We start from the raw sequence: 17,662 nt of genomic DNA, 5'->3' as shown, positions 1-17,662 counted from the left end.
GGTGATCTGCGTGAGCACGAGGGATGTTTTGCTGAAAATCACCGGTACGTATTACTTTATTTACTACCTTATGTAGATTTTCTCTTCGTCAACCGTTCCTGCAGCCAACTGGATCTTCGAGGGTGGTCTTCGACTTATCTGGGTAGATTGGGATGGATTCTCTCTCAAACAAGCAACAAATTAGGACATTGACTGTCCATGTTTCCTTCATTCCTTCGTCGTGCTCCACCCTCGCTTCTGTTTACGGCGGCTGGGGAGGATCCATTGATGGAGCATGGTGGTATTGACTGGATGGGAGTAGTAGCTTTAAGACTCGAGGAATCCTACTGTATCAAAATATTTTGATCTCTATCTACTTGTTCTACAATATCGACAAGTTCATGTCCATGTTTGTATGTAGGTGAACGGTGATATAATTGAATTCTTTTCCCCACGCGGAAGAGGTCACGCCCCAAACACCATCGGCGCGTTATCGTCACTGCGCCATCAACCATCACGAGCGGCATCATCATCAATCTCATCATCACCACCATCATCTTTTTCCCATCCTCTATCTACTACTCCTTTCTTTTTCTGTCCTAACATTGGACACAACCCCTTGTCTAATCAAAACTCGTTTTCTCCAACTTCCTTAAACCTATCCTTTCAAGGCAATACTAAGCCTTCCTTACACGCACCTCTATTTTTTTTTTTAACCTCCGACTAAGTGGCTGGCTTCCCACCCCTCCTACCAGCCACTCACAGATCGCGTCGCTTTCTCTGCGCGGTGGCAAAACCGTCATCAGTTCCTTGGGTTCTTTTCTTCTCACGCAGTTCATCCGAGTTTGCGACGAACGCTGGGATTTTCCCGGCTTACGTTTTTTCCCTTCTGTTCGTTTGGTCGCCGCTCTGTTTTGCTTCTCTGCTTCCGTCTCTCCGACTCTGCTGTCGTCCTTCCCAAGCTACATCCTACGCCGTTGCTGAAGATCATCGAAAACAACGTACACCTATTTCTCGTGGTTGATAGTCGATCAACCTTGTGAAACATATTTGTTTACCTCGGCTTAGCCTACTAAACCACAACAAATCAACAAGAGATATCGAAAAGCAATGCCTCTATCGAATCGGCGCCGCGCGCGGCGCAAGGAAATTCAACTGCAGGAAACGTCTGACGCGGAGGCCCCGGACTCGTCGCCATCTCGGCCATCGAACAAGAAGCGCAAGGTCAGTGACCAAACCGAGGCCTTTTTTGCGATCGAGATGAGTTTGTTTTGCTGAATCTGCTCCCACAGGTTGACCACCGTCTTTCCCCTCCCGCCCGTCCCGTCAAAGCGCAAGAATCCGCCGATGAAGCCGACGACTCGTCCCCCGAAAATGAACTATCCGCCAACCAGGACCTGGTAGACATGGTCATCTCCTGTCTGAACGTCGCCCGGGAGGAAGTGCGCGTCGCACGGGACCACTCGAACAAAAAGACCGAGAACACGCAGAGTATCCGCGCATATGCGAAAATCGCCGGCCGCAACTGGACCTATTACGTCAAAACACTGCATGTCAATATTGGACGCGAACCGGATCGCGAACCGAAGCTGGAGGAGCAGTCGAGTCCCGTCACGATCGCGGCGAGGGCCCTCCCGGATGTCCATGTCGATCTGGGTCCGAGCAAGTTCGTCTCTCGTTTGCACGCGGAGATCTTCTATGACGGCGGGGAGACCCCTTCCTGGCACATCCGCGTCAATGGACGCAATGGGGTTCGGCTGAACAACGTCATTCTGAAGCGCGGGACCGATGCGATTATCTCCTGCGGCGACATCATCGAGATCGCCAACACCCAGATGATGTTCGTCACTCCTGGAGACAAGGCCAATATCCATCCCAGTTTTGTCGCGCGCGCTCAGCGCATCGCCAATGGTGAAGAAGAATTGCTGTCGTGGGATCCCACCCAACACTCGCATCCCCAGCCATCGCAGGCGAGTACCGTGATGAACGATCAGACCTCAGCGACCGCTTCAGCTGGCGCCAGCGGTCAGCCATCACTTGCCCCCGCCCCGCAGTTCCTCAAACGCCAGGTGACTCCCCCGCCGCGGTCGCCGGACACCGTTGGTCCGCGCACCGCCAAGCAGTCGCCGCTCTATAACCGCGGGATGATGATGGAAAGTACGGAGGAGATTGACTACAGCAAGGACTCGGCGAAGGATTTGAAACCGCCATATAGCTACGCCACTCTGATTGCGCAGGCGATCTTCTCTAGCGAGGAGGAGAAGCTCACTCTGAACAGCATCTACAATTGGATTATGGACAAGTACGCATTCTACCGGCATTCTCAGAGCGGATGGCAGGTAGGTCATCTTCAGTTTTCTTTCACTGACGCTTCCCGCAACTGACAAACTTCAGAACTCCATCCGTCACAATCTATCGCTGAACAAGGCGTTCCAAAAAGTTCCTCGTCGTACAGACGAGCCAGGAAAGGGAATGAAGTGGCAGATTGCCGCGGAGTACCGCGAAGAGTACTGGAAGAAGCAGCTCCGAAAAGGAACTACACAATCGTCCGCGCCGTCGTCGCCTGCCACGAAAGAGCCTGTGTCGCGGGGGGCTAACAGCCACTCCGAAAACGTCTTCAACGGCAAGAAATCGCCGGCGGTGTCCTCCCCAGGATTCAGCTCGTTCCCTGTAGCACCCGTTGAGGCATACACGCCGGAACGGGGCTCGCGGATCGCTCGTGGTGCCGACCATCCTCTGCGCAACACAAGTGCTCGGGATTACGAGGAGCCTTCTCCGTTGCCTACACGTTCTGCCACCAAGAGTCATGGGGCCGGCAGCGCATTGACTCGTGCCTATGGACTCTCTGACAATGTGGTGAATTCACCGCCGGTCCTCTCATCCTCGTACTACGATGACGGCCCGTCGTCGATGATTACGCCGGCCCCGCAGCGACAGCAGCCTCGACTTCCGCCTCCTAGCACAGCCCAAGTCCCGTCCAAATTCATGCCGATGAGCTCACCCGCGCAATTCTGGAAATTCGCGGACATTGGCAGCACCCCAGCGCGACCGGTACCCGACATGAGTCCCCTCAAGGGTGAAGTCGGGGATGGGATCGGAAATTTCCCAAGCAGTAGTCCTCCGCCGCCGAATCTGGTCAGTCCCAGTAAGCCGGGGACATCGAATGGTCTTGGACACGGACGGACGCTTCCACCCCTGCGGACCGAACCCGGAGATCTCGGGGAAGCAAGACCGGGACTCAACGGGGCGGTCAAGTCGGAGCGACCGATGGGGCCGATGGGGCCAGCGGGGCCGGATGCAGATGACGATGACGAAGAAGGAGGATTCGATCTCGCCAGGTTCGTTCCCGTGCTTTGATTTGGTGAATGGCCGATACTAATGGACTCTATACAGAGGCTTCCAGCCGATTGGATCATATCATCGGCAACTGAGCAATGCCGCTCGCGCGAGTGCAGCGACCTCTTGATCCGCTCGCCAATGGATGACTATGTATTCTATGTACACCTACACCGATTGTATTCGACTAAGATTTGCTGGTTCAAAAGTTTGACATGTTGCAAACTGATACATTGCTGTGTGTTTGTTTTCTGCTTTGCTTTCTTCGCGTCGGGCTCTGGCAGCACATTCGGCCGTCCGGAGTCTTTCTTTATATGTCCACGGGATAGAAGCCTGGGATTCGCAGAGGGATGGATTGATGCATTTACGACAGGAACAAAAGGACTGGCGTTGGGTTGCTTCTTGCTTGTCTTTGTCATGTACGGAGTACTGGGGTGGGCCCTGGACGATGCGATGATTAGGACAAGATGTAATGATATTTGCTTTTATCTTTTATCAATTATCCCTGCTGGCGCAACTTAATCTACTTGACGACGGGCCAGAATCTCTCCTCCAACCACACCACCTGCCGCCACCACTGCACACAGCGACCCATCACATTCTCACGCTCCTCGGCCCCCTTGATCTGCCCCGCCAGTTCATCCACCACATCCCCAATGCGCCGCACAAACGCCTCAAACTCGGGACTCGTCCAGTTAGGTATGAACCGCGTCCGCAGCGCACCCCCATCGGCGTCCTGCTCCGGGCCCGCTTCAGTTTTCCTAGAAGCCCCACACGACGCCGCAAACCGCCACGCCTGCAGATAACACGCCTCGGTCGCCCACAGCACGACCATCCCCTCCAGCAGACTCGTCGCCGCACTCCCCGCCGACATAAACATATCGATATAAGCCTGGGTGACCCTATTCGGGCCAAAGTACGTCTCCTCGGCCTTATCCTCGCCGCGCACGCACTCGCCCCGCTCCCGCTCCTCGTCCTCCATTGCGACCGGCAACGCCGTCAGATCCAGCCCGTACTCATCCGCCGTGTCCTCGAAGAACTGCAGCTCGGTGCGGATGTTCACGAGCGCGTCGATGAGGACCTCCACGGCGCGGTGCTCGACTGTCGAGGTGCGAGGCTTCGAGCTGTCGGGGTTGTGCGGTGGGAGGCGGATTTTGGACAGGAGCAGGCCGATGAAGCGGATGTAGGACTGCGCGTAGAGGCGGTCTTGGGAGAGCCATTGCGAGAGCAGCGGTTTGGGGATCTGCCCGCGGCCGGCTTGTTGGAGGAAGGGGTGGGTGGTTGCGTTGGAAAGGGGGCAGGTGGAGATGTTGAGGAGGTGGACTGTTAGTGGGGTGGTCATTTTGTTTGTTGTTTGTCTTCTTGCCGATAGAGGAGGTGATGTGGTGAGGTTGTGAAGTTTGGGTTCTGTGGGTGTATTTGGTTGAGGGGCAGGAGGGGCAAAGGTGGTGGGCTGAAGCTTATCATTATCATTATCATTATTATCAGTTTGACGTCAGGCGGCTGTCGGCAACTATACTAGTACAGTCGACTAGTCAGGAACTATGCACCTTAATTACAATATTTAAAGTGAAGAAGCCTAATGCTTTAGCCTTAGTGCAGAGATAAAGCTATGGACATGCTATGGACATGCTTAGTGGACGAGATGGTGTCTGGGGAAGTTGCTTGCGTTGTTAAGGCTGATCTATAGGGGTCGACGATTCTACACGTCATTTATGACATGATATAGACAGCACAGAGGCTGATATAACATATCTATAGTTTATGGCAATGAGATCCACCAAGGAGCATATACTTGCGACAGATCTTCGTGGAGCGAGGAAAAATCAAACGACATAATTGCTAATAATGTTTCTGTTTCTGCACGCATATGGCGGCATAACTAAATAAAAACTGAGAGCGGGTGACTGTCCGGATAGTAACAGCATCCATGGTCAAGATACCATTGGCTGATCGGATACAAGGGATACAAGGCTTCTAAGACAAGTATCCATAGACTGCATATGAGAGCGGAGGTTGACATTTGCCAACAGAATCCTATCCCACTGTTGAAGCAGCAACGCTAACCTCGCCTGTATCACGACAGACCATTCGCACCAGCGCTTCAAGCGTATAGCGAGCATCGTTCCCTGCATTGTGCAGGTTCCATCCAATGATTCCCAGTTCACCAAGGATGCTTGCCAACGAGCGCTGGTTTGCCTCACTTCGGATGATACGATACAACTCGGCAGTGTCGATGCGCTCCAAGAAGGCGGTCCTGACATTTTCAAAGACCGGGATGCCCAGCCTTGCCAGATACTTGACGTCCATTGAGGTGTTGTGGCCCACGAGGATCAGGTTGCGCTTCTGGTGTTTGTACTCAGGGCCACTGCCGAGCTGGACACCGAGCTGGACACCGTCTGTGTCTTCGATCCCGAATGAGTACGGAGGGTGGAAGCAGGCCTGAACCACATCGGCCAGCTTCCCTTTGGACACCCATTCGCTCTCGCCAAATTCGAAACTTCCCGGACATCCTGACACGTATTGACGGTTGACAATGTGGCCATATTCTCGCACTCGCAGGTGCCGGGAACGGATTCTGGAGGTCCAATTCTCCGCGTTCTCGCCGGGAGGGATGCCAACAAGATCCACGGTGTCCAGAGTTGAAATGCCCACTTCCGTGACCTGTTCATGGCAACGCTCATTGCATTCGACGTCAATGCTGATGAAAACCGGCTCGTTCCAGAATGGAAACATCGCTGGATGATCCATATCGAGCCGAGGGATCCCAGTGTCACCTGCATTGTCAAGTCTTTGCGCCATGCTGCAGTCCTCGTCTCGCTTCTCTTCCCAGGATCGTTCATCAATAAGCTCTGGAAGATCTAGGGAGTGGTAGGATTGTAGACCAAGGTAACAATGCATTTTCTTCCGAGTTTGAACCAATTCTGTTTCAGCCTGAAGCCGGATCTGTTGTTTCTTCGCCTTGGAGGCTTTGCTCCTACTCTTGTTTTTCGATGCATTTATTCCGTACTCAATCATTTGCTCATACGCGAGACGCGCCTCATCCATATCGGTAGGAGGCTCACAGTTGGTCTGCGGAGGGATGGTGGCTTCCAGTTCATCTTTTATCTCCCGGCTTGTACACTGGCCGATGAAGGTCGGTTGAGGGACTCCCTCCAGGTTGAAGTCCAAGAGCATTCCCATTTCACTTTCTTCCGGAATCGAGAGCGTAACTTCCAGCTCACTGTTCATTTCCTGTACGAATGTCCGGACTTGAGCAGCAGGCACGAGCAACAGTGGACGCGGGCTGAGCTGAGGAGAGACGTGGACGTAGTATCTGCAACATTTCATCAGTAGACAGAATGCAGGGTGGTAATGCCAGGTAACTCACAGGTCCCAGACTCTCTGCCAAAACTTCCCTCCGTCGAAAAATCGGCTGGCTACCATCTGTGACAGCTCTTTGCTGACGAACTTGTAGGGGTATCTAGACATAGCCATAAGGGGACAGAAGAATCCATCCAGTGGTGTTGATGGCTCCTCTTGACTATGGGTTTTGGAATCCCTAGTATCTGGTGTCTGTGTCGATGCGTTGCACTCGTCTATCTCTTGGGCAGTGCTCTTGTCGAGCCCTTTGGCGGTTTCCTCTGCTCTACTTTTGGATTCCGAGTCCTTGCCGTCTTTTTCTGACAGTACTTCTTCCTGTGTTACCATAGTCAAGGAAGCTGCTTCGGCTGCCTTGGAGTCAGATATAGATAAAGCATTGAGACGGGTGTTGATCTGAAGCAAAGACTCGTCCTCGCGAAAGAGCAGCTTCAGGCGTTCTGTTCTGTCCATCCCGAAGCTTGACTAAATTGACTGTCACGATTGAAGGAGACAAGTGAGCTGGAAGAAGAAATGTTGATAGCTCGGAGGGAGGAGCAAATGCATTGGCAAAGTTGGGAAGACAGGAGTGTTTGTCCTACCAGGACAATCAAACGAGTCCGTGTTAGTGACCACGACCCAATACATGATCCTTATTACCTCGCACAGATATCAGTGAATAAGGGAAACATCAGTCAGCTATTGTCTCGATCGTCTCATTGGGAGATCCTCTTCACTCTTCTCACGAGTCTCGTAACCTAGATGCTATCAGACTATCTTCTCGCCATTGGCTTCACTGGCTTCACTTGCTTCACTTCCATTCTTTAATTGTTCTATCAAAATTCTCAACCTCAATAGATTCAATACTAGACAGTTCTAATGAGCTGGAGGGTATCACTTGACTTTGAAAGTTGGACTCCTCGTTTTTATTAACCAGCACGGGCGAGATATATAATCCTGAAACGTTAGTGGTCATAGAAACCCATACCTCCCATCCATCAGCCGACACCAATGTCGTAGGTCAAGACATATCATGCACTACCAGTCAACAGAGCAATCAAGTGAAATCATTGCCATTTTCCTTGTTGATATGGGTTGACCGTTTGTTGACAATCGGCGACGGCGAGACGCAGGAGTAAATATAGCACACGGAACAATGTTCTCCCGGCGCCCCATCAACAACATTGCCAGACCGCGGCTGATCAATCACGGTCGTGGCCAACAACGCCGCATCAATCTCCAGTCCTTGTGCCCGTTGCGCATCTTTTCCCACTGAGATTGTCGATCGCAAACCTCTTTGGGTCCCATTCGAAGCTACATTCCATGCATCTGCCTTGATCGCTACCTTCATGGCTGCACGGATGGTGCCACCCACCTAGCCCCCTACCATACCTCGTTATAGCTTGCATTTGTCGCTACCGTCTCCTCGAATCTTCCTGTTTTCCTAGCTTCAGAGGGAAGCCATGGTTATGGCAGACTATAACGATGAAGACGGTGGCGTCATTCTCGATGGTCCCTTTGACCCCGATGCGCAGGCCACCGTTACCGACTTCATAGATTACACCGAATACCTCCCCGCTGACCTGATCCGTTCCCTCACCCTCATACGTGGCTTGGACGAGCGCTACCTCGAGGCTACACAGAATGTTCACGAGCTCACCAAGACGTGGGGCCAACTCCCCGACCTCCCCTCCCACGAGCGCCCAGACTCGCTGACTCTCCGCAAAAACATCTCCTCGCAACTTGATGAAGCAATCAACGCGCGCGAATCCGCCTATGCTGAAGCGTGCCGCCTCTACGACGTTGTCGATCGACACTTCAACCGGCTGGAGTGCATCAAGCAGAAGCTCCATGCACTGCCGAAACCGGAGTCACGCGAACCTACACCTCCGGAGACTCAGACTACGCTTAATAAGCGAGGCCGATCCTCAAAGAAGGTCGAGGCGGCTGCGCCGACGACAACGCGCATAAAATTACGGCTTGACGGAGCGGCAAGTGCAGGGGCAAGACCAGAACAAAGGTCAAGGAGTCGGCGGGGAAAGCTTGCTGCGGATCACCTCTCCGGCCTGCATCCGGACTCCCCAATCGCTAGCACCGAGCACTCAGATGTGGAGACTGGGACGAAACCGACTCGCACTGCTGCGCCTGAGGAGCCCGCGGTCGCGAAGGGCAAAAAGGAGAAAGCGAGTCGTCGATCACGGACCTCCGCTCCACTTACGAACGGTCAAGGCCATGGCGCTGCGATGTCGACCAGCAATGCTCTGGCAATGCTCAAGCCCCCACCGGAGGATGCCAAACCTGGCAGTGAAGATTTGCCCTGGCTGCGATTGACTGAATGGGAGATGACGAAACTGCGCAAGAAGATGAAGAAGAACGCCGTCTGGCAACCTAGTGAGGTCATGATTCACCGGGAACTCGCTCTCCGGGGGCGGGGGTGGGACGCCTATCGGCAAGCCAAAGCGGAAGCAGAAGCCAATGGCACCGAGTTTCTTGACTGCGACGATATCATGAACAATTACGTCCCGGGAATGTTGACGCGGCTCAGCGATGCGAACGGCATCGAGGGCGTGGTGGAGACCAAGTTGAGCAATCGTGGAATGAAACTCAACGAGGCGAAGAAACTCAAGCGTGAGAATATGGCCAGGGAACAAGCGGCAGCCGCAGCCGCAGCAGCAGCTGAGGCCAAACGTCTTGGCGAGCCTGGAGCTACAGACGCAGCAGCTCCCGACCAATCTCTGGTGGAGTCATCCTTGGCCGCTCGGAAGCCAAGCAGAGCCTCGAAAAAGAGAAAGGTGGATGAAAGTGTAGCCGTGGAAACTGCACCCGCTCCCCCTGTAGACTCTGAAACTCGTGGTTCTCTACGAAGCTCAGCAAAGCGCCGTAAAATGAGCAAGACGCCTATGGAGGACAATGAGGCTGTGGTCGACGAGACGGCTGATCTCGCAGTGAACGTCGAGACTCAAAAGGCGTCACCCGTACCATCAGTAGCCAGCACAGCAGCAGCAGCAGCAGCTAAAAGCAAAGAAGCCAAAATCTCGACCCCGCCCGTCAGCCGACCTCCTTCACGGCACCTTGCGACTGGGGCACCGACGGAAGTAGGTACTCTTGCGGCTGGCAAAGATCTCCGTCGGAAGAGTGCCACTCCCGCAAGGAAGACTCCTGTCCCGGAAGGATCTCAGGCTGCCGGGCGTCGCAGAAAGCGACCAGCTCCCGGGCCGGTATCCTCGGGACAGGACGGCGGGGCAGCAGTCAGCTATGGCCGACGCAAGGCGAAGCCTGCCAAAAAGAGATTCGGACCACGCGAACAGGGACAGAAGGATGGCACAACGAGGGAGGACATTCGCATAGACGAAGATGGCGTGTTGGAAGAGATTGACCCCAACGAACCCCGGTATTGTCTCTGCGGAGATGTCAGCTTCGGAACGATGATCTGCTGCGAGAACCAGGATGTAAGTTGCTAGCCTTGTATGTCACATTCATTAATCCATACTAATGATTATAATTCGATAGTGCGACAAAGAATGGTTCCATCTCGAGTGTGTCGGTCTGTCCGAAGTGCCCAGCCGTACCGCCAAATGGTACTGCCCGGACTGTCGGGTAAAGTTCCACAAGGGCAACGATGGAATTGTCAGGTTGAGCTCTCGCCGATGAAAGGTTCGATTCCTTGCGGTGATTAAAGCATGTGGTGGATTTTCTCACTTGGCGTTCTTTCTGTTCATGATACCACGACCTTTCGCGCTATGTTTGTTCCTGGTATATTGCAGATTTCCTTCATAGCATGGCGATGGTACGGTGGTGTTCCGGAGTTGGATTCTCATGTTTTGTTCAAAGGGTAGATTGTACGAAGTTTTATTGTTTGAGAGGTTAAGGGACTTGAACGGATTCTTGCTTCGCATGTCAGTATACTATGGACTGTGCAAATTCAAGTTCTCAGATATCTACACATATCATAACTACAAAAGTCTACTTCAACTCCCACTTGTCGCCCTCGTGAACAATCTCCACGGAGCGGTTCTCGTCCAGCGAGATCCGGCCCGCATGCAGGATCGCCGTGGTGGCAATGGTATTCTTGAGGGTGGGTAGCGGCCGCGCATCCAGTTGGTCCAGCGTCACGCGGCCTTCATTGAGGGCCGTGACGGCGTCGATGAACTTTTCAAAACTGATGTACCCGTAGCCCGTCTGGCCGCCGAAGTTGCCCTCTTCGTTGGGGGCGTAGCTCATGTAGAACCTAGGCGGAGATCAGTAAATGCCTTCAGTTAGACGAAGCAACTGAAAGAGACTTACGGGTTGATCCAGGCCAATTGGCCCTGGTTGTCGTCGGTGACGTCGTAGCCACGCTTGGCTTGGTTGATGCGGATTTCGCCCTTGGAGCCCATGTCTGCCAGCGGTCAGATTGACGTTCACAGAAGCCGGATGGATGGACTTACAGTGGAAGTATTGGTTGGAATGGACACCGGCCTTCTGCGGGGCAGTCCAGCTGGCTGTGTAAACACCCGTCGCGACCTTGGAGGGGTCCTGCTTGTTCTGCCAGTTCACCAGCAGGGTGATGGTATCCTCTGTCTCCGGGGCGCAGCCCAGTGCCACGGCGGTGCCCTTGGCCGCGGACGCGGTGACCTTGACGGGGGTGTAATCGGGAACCATGCTCTCGTTGACGTCGATGTGATGGGAGTTGAGGTAGTAGGAGATGTCGCTCTCCTTGCCGGCCCAGGCCTTGAAGGTCTCGAGCTGGCTCTTGGGCTGGCTCATGTAGGAGTAGAAGTAGTTGAAGTCGCCGAGGTTCTTGGCCTTGGCGCGGGCGTCCGAGTAGGCGGGATCGAAGCGCTTGTGGTGCTCGATGTAGACGAAGACGCCGTGCTTGCGGGATTCCTCGAGGAGGGTGAGGTGGTCCTGCAGCAGCTTTGTGGCGGGCTTGGTGATCATGACGTGGATTTTGCGCTGGATGGCGTACATGGCGATGGGGAAGTGTGTGGGGTCTGGGGTGAAGATGGTGATGGCGCTGCCAGGCTCCAGGGCGTCAATTGCTGCCTTGTAGGCGTCGGGATCGGTCTTGTCGTCGGCGGGGAAGGACTCGAAGGAAACGTCCAGGCCATTGTAGACCTCGGAGATGTTCTTGCGAAGATGCTCGCCTGGCCGGTCAGTTCAGCCTTCAGTTGACTGGATGCGGGATACGGGTCGCCTTACGAATGCCAGGGAACTTGCGTCCGGAAACGCCCACCATGCTCAGCTTGCCAACTTTGCCTCGTCGTCGGAGGTCAAAGAGGGTCAATCCGACAACTCCAACTTTCTTGTCCGAACCAGAAGCAGCACCACCCACGAAACCCGTGGTGTACTCTCCAGTTCCTACCTGCCAGCAAGTTAGCTATTTTCGGCTAGTCGAAACAATAAGGTCCACTTGCCATTAATACACTGGGCGCCATATTGAGTGCTCTCGTGGATAAAATCGAAGATGAAGCTTTTGTTATCAGCGTGCGGGGTAGAGGAGCAGGTGAGATGAAGGCGCGAGAGGGTATCTAGAGGGAAGAGAGCAAATTTCTCGTTACAATCTCGAATCTCACAGTTTACGGCACAGGCAGACTTTTGTAATCCCCGGTTCCCAGCTATGTATGGGCAAATTGACGGAAGAACGAGGGACCCTCCAGCCTGAATTCTGCCGTTGGAACAGCGTCAATAGCCGATTCACATGTTGATTTGGGGTACACGAGTAACCACAAACACTCTATTTGTGGATGATCTCGTCGCAGTTAATTCGATGGAAAGGATTGTATAGTTCCATGAGTTTGCAGTAATACGGAAGAACCAGCCATGGCTTGTTTCAGAGACAAAGCAGCTCACTACTACTACTGCATAAGGAAGTATACCTCATCATCCTCATGTATGTCGGTGTCTGCTTCTTAGCACCAAAAACGGCAACTTTCAATACCGACGCAGGCCGCGGTTTTATTGGTGGAAATTCTCCCGTCCGTCTTGTCACGGCAAAAAGGCCGACGCCGGAGTGGGGCAATTGATACAGAGATACAGAAGTGGGGGAAGTGGGATGTCTTAGCAACTAGTACCTCAGCAAGTCACTTCGCGGGGTAAAGTCATCGCGGAATATAGCCTGCACTGAGGAGGAGACTCCGTGGGAACTTTTTTTGTTGGATCTACATTTATAGACGGGCGCCATGCCGGACACTTCCCTACGCTGGTATCATAACTTTTCTCTTAATCGTCCTGATTGAGCGCGACTGTTATTGATCAGATTGTTTACATCCCCGTATGTGCTTCTCCGCTTCCAAGGCAATATTAAGGTGCTGTATATACTGACCAGATTGACCACAGCATACCATATCGGCTCAATTATATCATCGAAATGGCGTCGCGTACACCTCTCCGTCCCGGAGTCTATGCTCCCACCATGACCTTCTTCAACCCCGACACTGAAGATCTCGATGTCCCAACCATCCGCCGCCATGCCGTCCGCCTGGCCAAAGCCGGCCTGGTCGGTCTGGTCACCATGGGGTCCAACGGTGAAGCCGTGCACCTGACCCGCGAAGAGCGCAAGACTGTTATCCGCGAGACACGCTCCGCCCTGGTCGAGGCCGGGTTCGCCAACGTCCCCGTCATCGCTGGCGCCAGCGAGAACAGCATCCGCGGCACCATCGAACTGTGCAAGGAATGTGCCGATGCTGGCGCCGAGTACGTCCTCATTGTGCCCCCCAGCTACTACCGCTACGCCGTCGGCAACGATGAGACGCTCTACGAGTACTTCACCGCCGTCGCGGACGGCTCCCCGCTCCCTATCATCCTGTACAACTACCCCGGCGCCGTCGCCGGTATCGACATGGACTCCGACCTCATCATCCGCATCTCGCAGCACCCCAACATCGTCGGCACAAAGTTCACCTGCGCCAACACGGGCAAGCTCACCCGTGTTGCCGGCGCCCTCAACGCCATCACTCCTCCTTCCCCGCTCGCCCCCACAACAAAGAAGCCCTCCACCAAGCAGGTTGAGAACCACCCCTACATTGCCTTTGGCGGTATCGCCGACTTCACCCTGCAGACGCTGGTGTCCGGTGGCTCGGCGATCCTGGCCGGCGGGGCCAACGTTATCCCCCGTCTGTGTGTGCAGATCTTCAACCTCTGGAGTGAGGGCCGGTTGACGGAGGCCATGGAGGCTCAGCAGTTGCTCAGCAAGGCCGACTGGGTGCTCACCAAGGCGGCCATCCCTGGAACCAAGAGTGCGATCCAGAGCTACTATGGCTACGGCGGGTACCCTCGGCGGCCATTGGCCCGACTTAGCGAGGAGCAGGCGCAAGCAGTCGCGGATAAGATCAAGGATGCCATGGAGGTGGAGCGTTCATTGCCTGACATTGCATAGACTTTTTATACCTACCCCGTAGTTTACTTATTTTCGAATGCAAAATGATTGGCTATGTTGAGGACAAGATACTTTTCGGGTCGTTTGAAGCCGCTGTAGGGTAAATTACGTTCGCTGACTCGGGATATCATTGACAACAATAACACCCCTCGACTTCTCCCATAATTCTTGAAATCTCTTGCCCTCATTTTCGCCGGATTGACTTTAGTGCTCCCTTTGAGCTGTACCAGAAATCAGTTTCTCCAAATCTGCGAGGTCGCCCCCACGCCAGGTACAATTCAGCTTGATGCTGATAGGTGGACAATTTACCCCGAGCGGGCAGCTCTCGAATACTACCTTATCCATCAGAAGACATGCCCGAAAAAGTTCTGGATGGAAAGTTGTTGTCATGCGACGTTTGAATTTTGTCAATGAGATTGTATCTCAGTATTCACTAGGAGGTTGTGGTGCTGGGAATGTGCTGAATGATGTCCATCCTCTGAAGGACGAGTCTACAACAGAGAAACAATGGTCATAGTTTGTGTCAAGCTTACCTCTAAGAACCAGTAGAACAAGACTGCAGTATGTCTGATCAAGACGATCAGTCTCATCAGTTAGTCTATACTGCAAGTATGAAACGTGTCTGTCGGAACTATCCCCGAAACTCAACTCGACGTGGCTGGGGAGCCTGGCAATTCTAGCGAGCAAAATGTCACGATAAGCCGTAACTCCGCACTCAATAGTGATAATAGAAATAATTGGAGAAGCGGGTGGGATCAACCAAGTGGGTTGGCGCGTTCAGGACGCTGCGTGCCAGATTTAAAGATGGGCTGTGGTCCTGACCTGGAGGGTTTGTTTTTCCCTCTTTTTTCTTTAGTTTCGTGTCTATCCTTGACTCTTGACCGTCTCTTTGTTGTCTCCTGATAGCTGCTGAATTCATCCTTCACAATGCCTTACCCCGACGAAGCTGAAGGTTTCCAGGTCGACAGCCCTGAGACTTTCACCACTTTCCACAAGAGATTTGTATGTGACGCTCTCTTATTTGCGACCAGCGGTCGTTGCTAATTTATGTCTTGTTGCGTATAGTTCAAGCTGAAGCCTTTTGGTGATTATGGTGAGTGTACACCGTGAATCAAGCGCGAGCATAACGTTTGCGATGACTGACACAATCCGCTTTAGATGTCGACATCAAGATTGAAGCGTGCGGTATCTGCGGCAGTGACGTGCACACGATCAGTGGTAAGTCTTGAGTTTGTGTCCAAGAAATCAAAAGGATAGCCTTGCTAACAGCATTGTTCAGGTGGCTGGGGAGAGCAGAAATTCCCGCTTTGCGTGGGACATGGTAAGAATGGATCTCATCCCGTCTAGCATACCGAGGTGAACATGTCTGACTGGAGTTACTTCGACAGAAATCGTCGGTCGTGCAATCCGCGTCGGCCCCAAAGTGACCCTGATCAAGGAGGGCCAGCGTGTGGGCGTCGGCGCTCAGTCCTACTCCTGCGGTGAATGCAAGCAATGCAAGAATGACAACGAGACATATTGTCCTGTCCTCATGATCGACACATATGGCGCCGAGTGGCCCGAGACTGGCATCGTTAGCCAGGGTGGCTACTCCTCCCACGTCCGCACCCACGAGCACTGGGTGTTTCCCATCCCCGACGCCCTCGATACCAACCTCGTCGCTCCCATGCTGTGCGCCGGCCTGACCGCATACTCTCCTCTGGTCCGCAACGGTGCCGGCCCCGGTAAGAAGGTCGGTATCGTCGGCCTGGGAGGCATCGGTCACTTTGGCGTGATGTTCGCCAAGGCGCTCGGTGCGGAGGTCTGGGCCATCTCCCGCAGTCGGGCCAAGGAGGCCGATGCTCGCAAGCTTGGTGCTGATGGCTACATCGCCACGGCGGAGGAGGGCTGGGAGAAGCCTCACCAGTTCTCGTTTGATCTCATCATCAACTGTGCCAATTCCTCTGAGGGCTTCGACCTGGCCAAGTACCTGTCCATGATGGATGTGCACGGCCGCTGGATCAGTGTCGGTCTGCCCGAGGAAGAGGGCCAGGTCATCAAGGCGCAGCACCTCATCTCGAACGGAGTCCTGATCGGAGCCAGCCATCTTGGCAGCCGGAAGGAGATGCTGGCCATGCTTCAGCTGGCCGCCGACAAGGGCCTAAAGAGCTGGGTGGAGGAGTTGCAGATCGGCGAGGAAGGTCTCAAAGAGGCGATGCTCCGGATGAAGAAGGGAGATGTTCGCTACCGGTTTACCCTGACTGGTTACGACAAGGTGTTTGGTCAATGATTGGATTTGATGTGATGCACTAGTATGACTAAGATATGAGGATATGACAGAAAAGCTTTGTATAGTTTATGCACAATACAGCTGCAATAATTCAAGGCGCTGCTATATATACTTCCGGCGAGCCACAAGGTACTCGATGTACTACTGACTAGTAGGGTATTACGTTTGTTCATAGCGGACTGAACAAGAGCAATCCATAAATTGCAGCCAGAGTCTTCATTGAAATAGCCAGAGATATGTGGTACGGAAATTCCGTATGGTCTTGACGCAGCCCTAACTATCGAGGCTTCCCGCTCCTTTTTGGTGGATAGAACCCCATGGGGTATATCATTGACAGCGGGGACGGAAGAGAGATCTACTCCGAGTAATCATTTGAATCGGACTCCGATAGACTGATAGGTAAATTGTTTAAGGATCTTCTTGTCTGCCAGTCCTCCGACAGTAAGGAAAAAGAACTGCTTGTCCTCGAAACAAAGAAACCAGCCATGTTTCGTGTGCAACGCTACATAAGCATGCGCCTAATTTTACACCCAAAGCTGAGCTGTAAGAAGGCTGATCCCTGTCTTACTGGGGCGAAAATCTCATGACGGATATCTCAATTGGATGTTGTATAAGCGGTGACAAAGTTTTTCTCAAGCTCTGCCTGCAACATGATGTCTAGTAAAAATAAGTCTACCTCTCCACAGGGTTGGATTGGATTGACGGCCAAAGTACTGCAGACGAGGCGTTATCAACGCCACCTATGATAAAGTTTTTCGAGAAAAGTCGACTCTGAGGCGGGTATCCCGTCATTGTGAAGTCTCCTCCCCCTTCACCATGGTCAGCGTCCGAATTTTGCCATTGGAACGCGGAGTTCTAGAAACGGTGTAGAAGCACGGCGTTCTTTGGACGTGTCCCAATCTTTTTCCCAACTCTTCAGTCGTGCGAAATTCCCAATCGGGCCTTATCGGGCTGGGGAGGCAAAAAAAACCCATTCTCACCGCCTGCCGTCACCCTTTTCCCTCAATCCCCTGCTTCGATCTTCTCTTTTTTTATCCCTTATTGCTTATTGTTCCTATCCGTCCTCTCAGCTTTGGTTTCTTGTCAGCGTCCCTTTTTCTTGTTTCTTTCTTGTCTATTTTTTTTCCTCCTTCGTTTCAGGGGTGTGTGCTGTACATTCTCTCGCCCTGCAACCCTGGCGTTTCTCTCTCTAGTATATCTCTATCACGGGTAGATCTTGTTGCGGTCGCTCAGTCATTGTCGTCGATATCAATTCCCTCTCTTTCGTTTTCTCTTGTTAGCTTTGGGACTATCTTATTTAGAACCTACCGTCTTTCCCCTTGGGAGTACATAAATTTTCTCCGTCGACATACTCCAGTTCCTTGCATCCAACCCCCTATTGT

At 53.1% G+C, this 17,662-nt stretch overlaps 6 protein-coding genes across 6 annotated transcripts; 3 read left to right on the top strand and 3 right to left on the bottom strand.

The window, feature by feature from the left end:
• Nucleotides 1–1,089: 1,089 nt before the first annotated feature.
• Nucleotides 1,090–3,445, top strand: Asppvi_006719 (putative forkhead transcription factor Fkh1/2; the record flags this gene model as incomplete). Its single annotated transcript, XM_043302617.1, has 4 exons — nt 1,090–1,203; nt 1,272–2,318; nt 2,374–3,317; nt 3,373–3,445. The coding sequence occupies 4 exons, from the start codon at nt 1,090–1,092 to the stop codon at nt 3,443–3,445; spliced, it is 2,178 nt and encodes a 725-aa protein (XP_043158552.1).
• A 393-nt stretch (nt 3,446–3,838) lies between these two features.
• Asppvi_006718 (putative transcription regulator PAB1642) lies at nt 3,839–4,657 on the bottom strand (the record flags this gene model as incomplete). The annotated part of the gene is made up of 1 exon (XM_043302616.1): nt 3,839–4,657. One exon carries the CDS (start codon nt 4,655–4,657, stop codon nt 3,839–3,841), a length of 819 nt encoding a protein of 272 aa, XP_043158551.1.
• A 695-nt stretch (nt 4,658–5,352) lies between these two features.
• Asppvi_006717 (3'-5' exonuclease) lies at nt 5,353–7,128 on the bottom strand (the record flags this gene model as incomplete). Its single annotated transcript, XM_043302615.1, has 2 exons — nt 5,353–6,631; nt 6,686–7,128. 2 exons carry the CDS (start codon nt 7,126–7,128, stop codon nt 5,353–5,355), a joined length of 1,722 nt encoding a protein of 573 aa, XP_043158550.1.
• A 3,489-nt stretch (nt 7,129–10,617) lies between these two features.
• On the bottom strand, nt 10,618–12,071 carry Asppvi_006716 (Gfo/Idh/MocA family protein; the record flags this gene model as incomplete). Its single annotated transcript, XM_043302614.1, has 5 exons — nt 10,618–10,882; nt 10,939–11,032; nt 11,082–11,780; nt 11,836–11,998; nt 12,051–12,071. 5 exons carry the CDS (start codon nt 12,069–12,071, stop codon nt 10,618–10,620), a joined length of 1,242 nt encoding a protein of 413 aa, XP_043158549.1.
• Nucleotides 12,072–13,003: 932 nt separating this feature from the next.
• Asppvi_006715 (dihydrodipicolinate synthase family protein) lies at nt 13,004–14,011 on the top strand (the record flags this gene model as incomplete). The annotated part of the gene is made up of 1 exon (XM_043302613.1): nt 13,004–14,011. One exon carries the CDS (start codon nt 13,004–13,006, stop codon nt 14,009–14,011), a length of 1,008 nt encoding a protein of 335 aa, XP_043158548.1.
• Nucleotides 14,012–14,938: 927 nt separating this feature from the next.
• On the top strand, nt 14,939–16,280 carry Asppvi_006714 (NAD(P)-dependent alcohol dehydrogenase; the record flags this gene model as incomplete). Its single annotated transcript, XM_043302612.1, has 5 exons — nt 14,939–15,013; nt 15,077–15,104; nt 15,170–15,229; nt 15,291–15,332; nt 15,400–16,280. The coding sequence occupies 5 exons, from the start codon at nt 14,939–14,941 to the stop codon at nt 16,278–16,280; spliced, it is 1,086 nt and encodes a 361-aa protein (XP_043158547.1).
• Between the last annotated feature and the right edge of the window lie 1,382 nt (nt 16,281–17,662).

Source organism: Aspergillus pseudoviridinutans (assembly GCF_018340605.1).
Source record: "Aspergillus pseudoviridinutans IFM 55266 DNA, scaffold_4, whole genome shotgun sequence".
Classification (NCBI taxonomy): Eukaryota; Fungi; Ascomycota; class Eurotiomycetes; order Eurotiales; family Aspergillaceae; genus Aspergillus; species Aspergillus pseudoviridinutans.
Note: the sequence above shows the minus strand (reverse complement) of the source record. Positions and strands in the feature narration are given on the sequence as shown.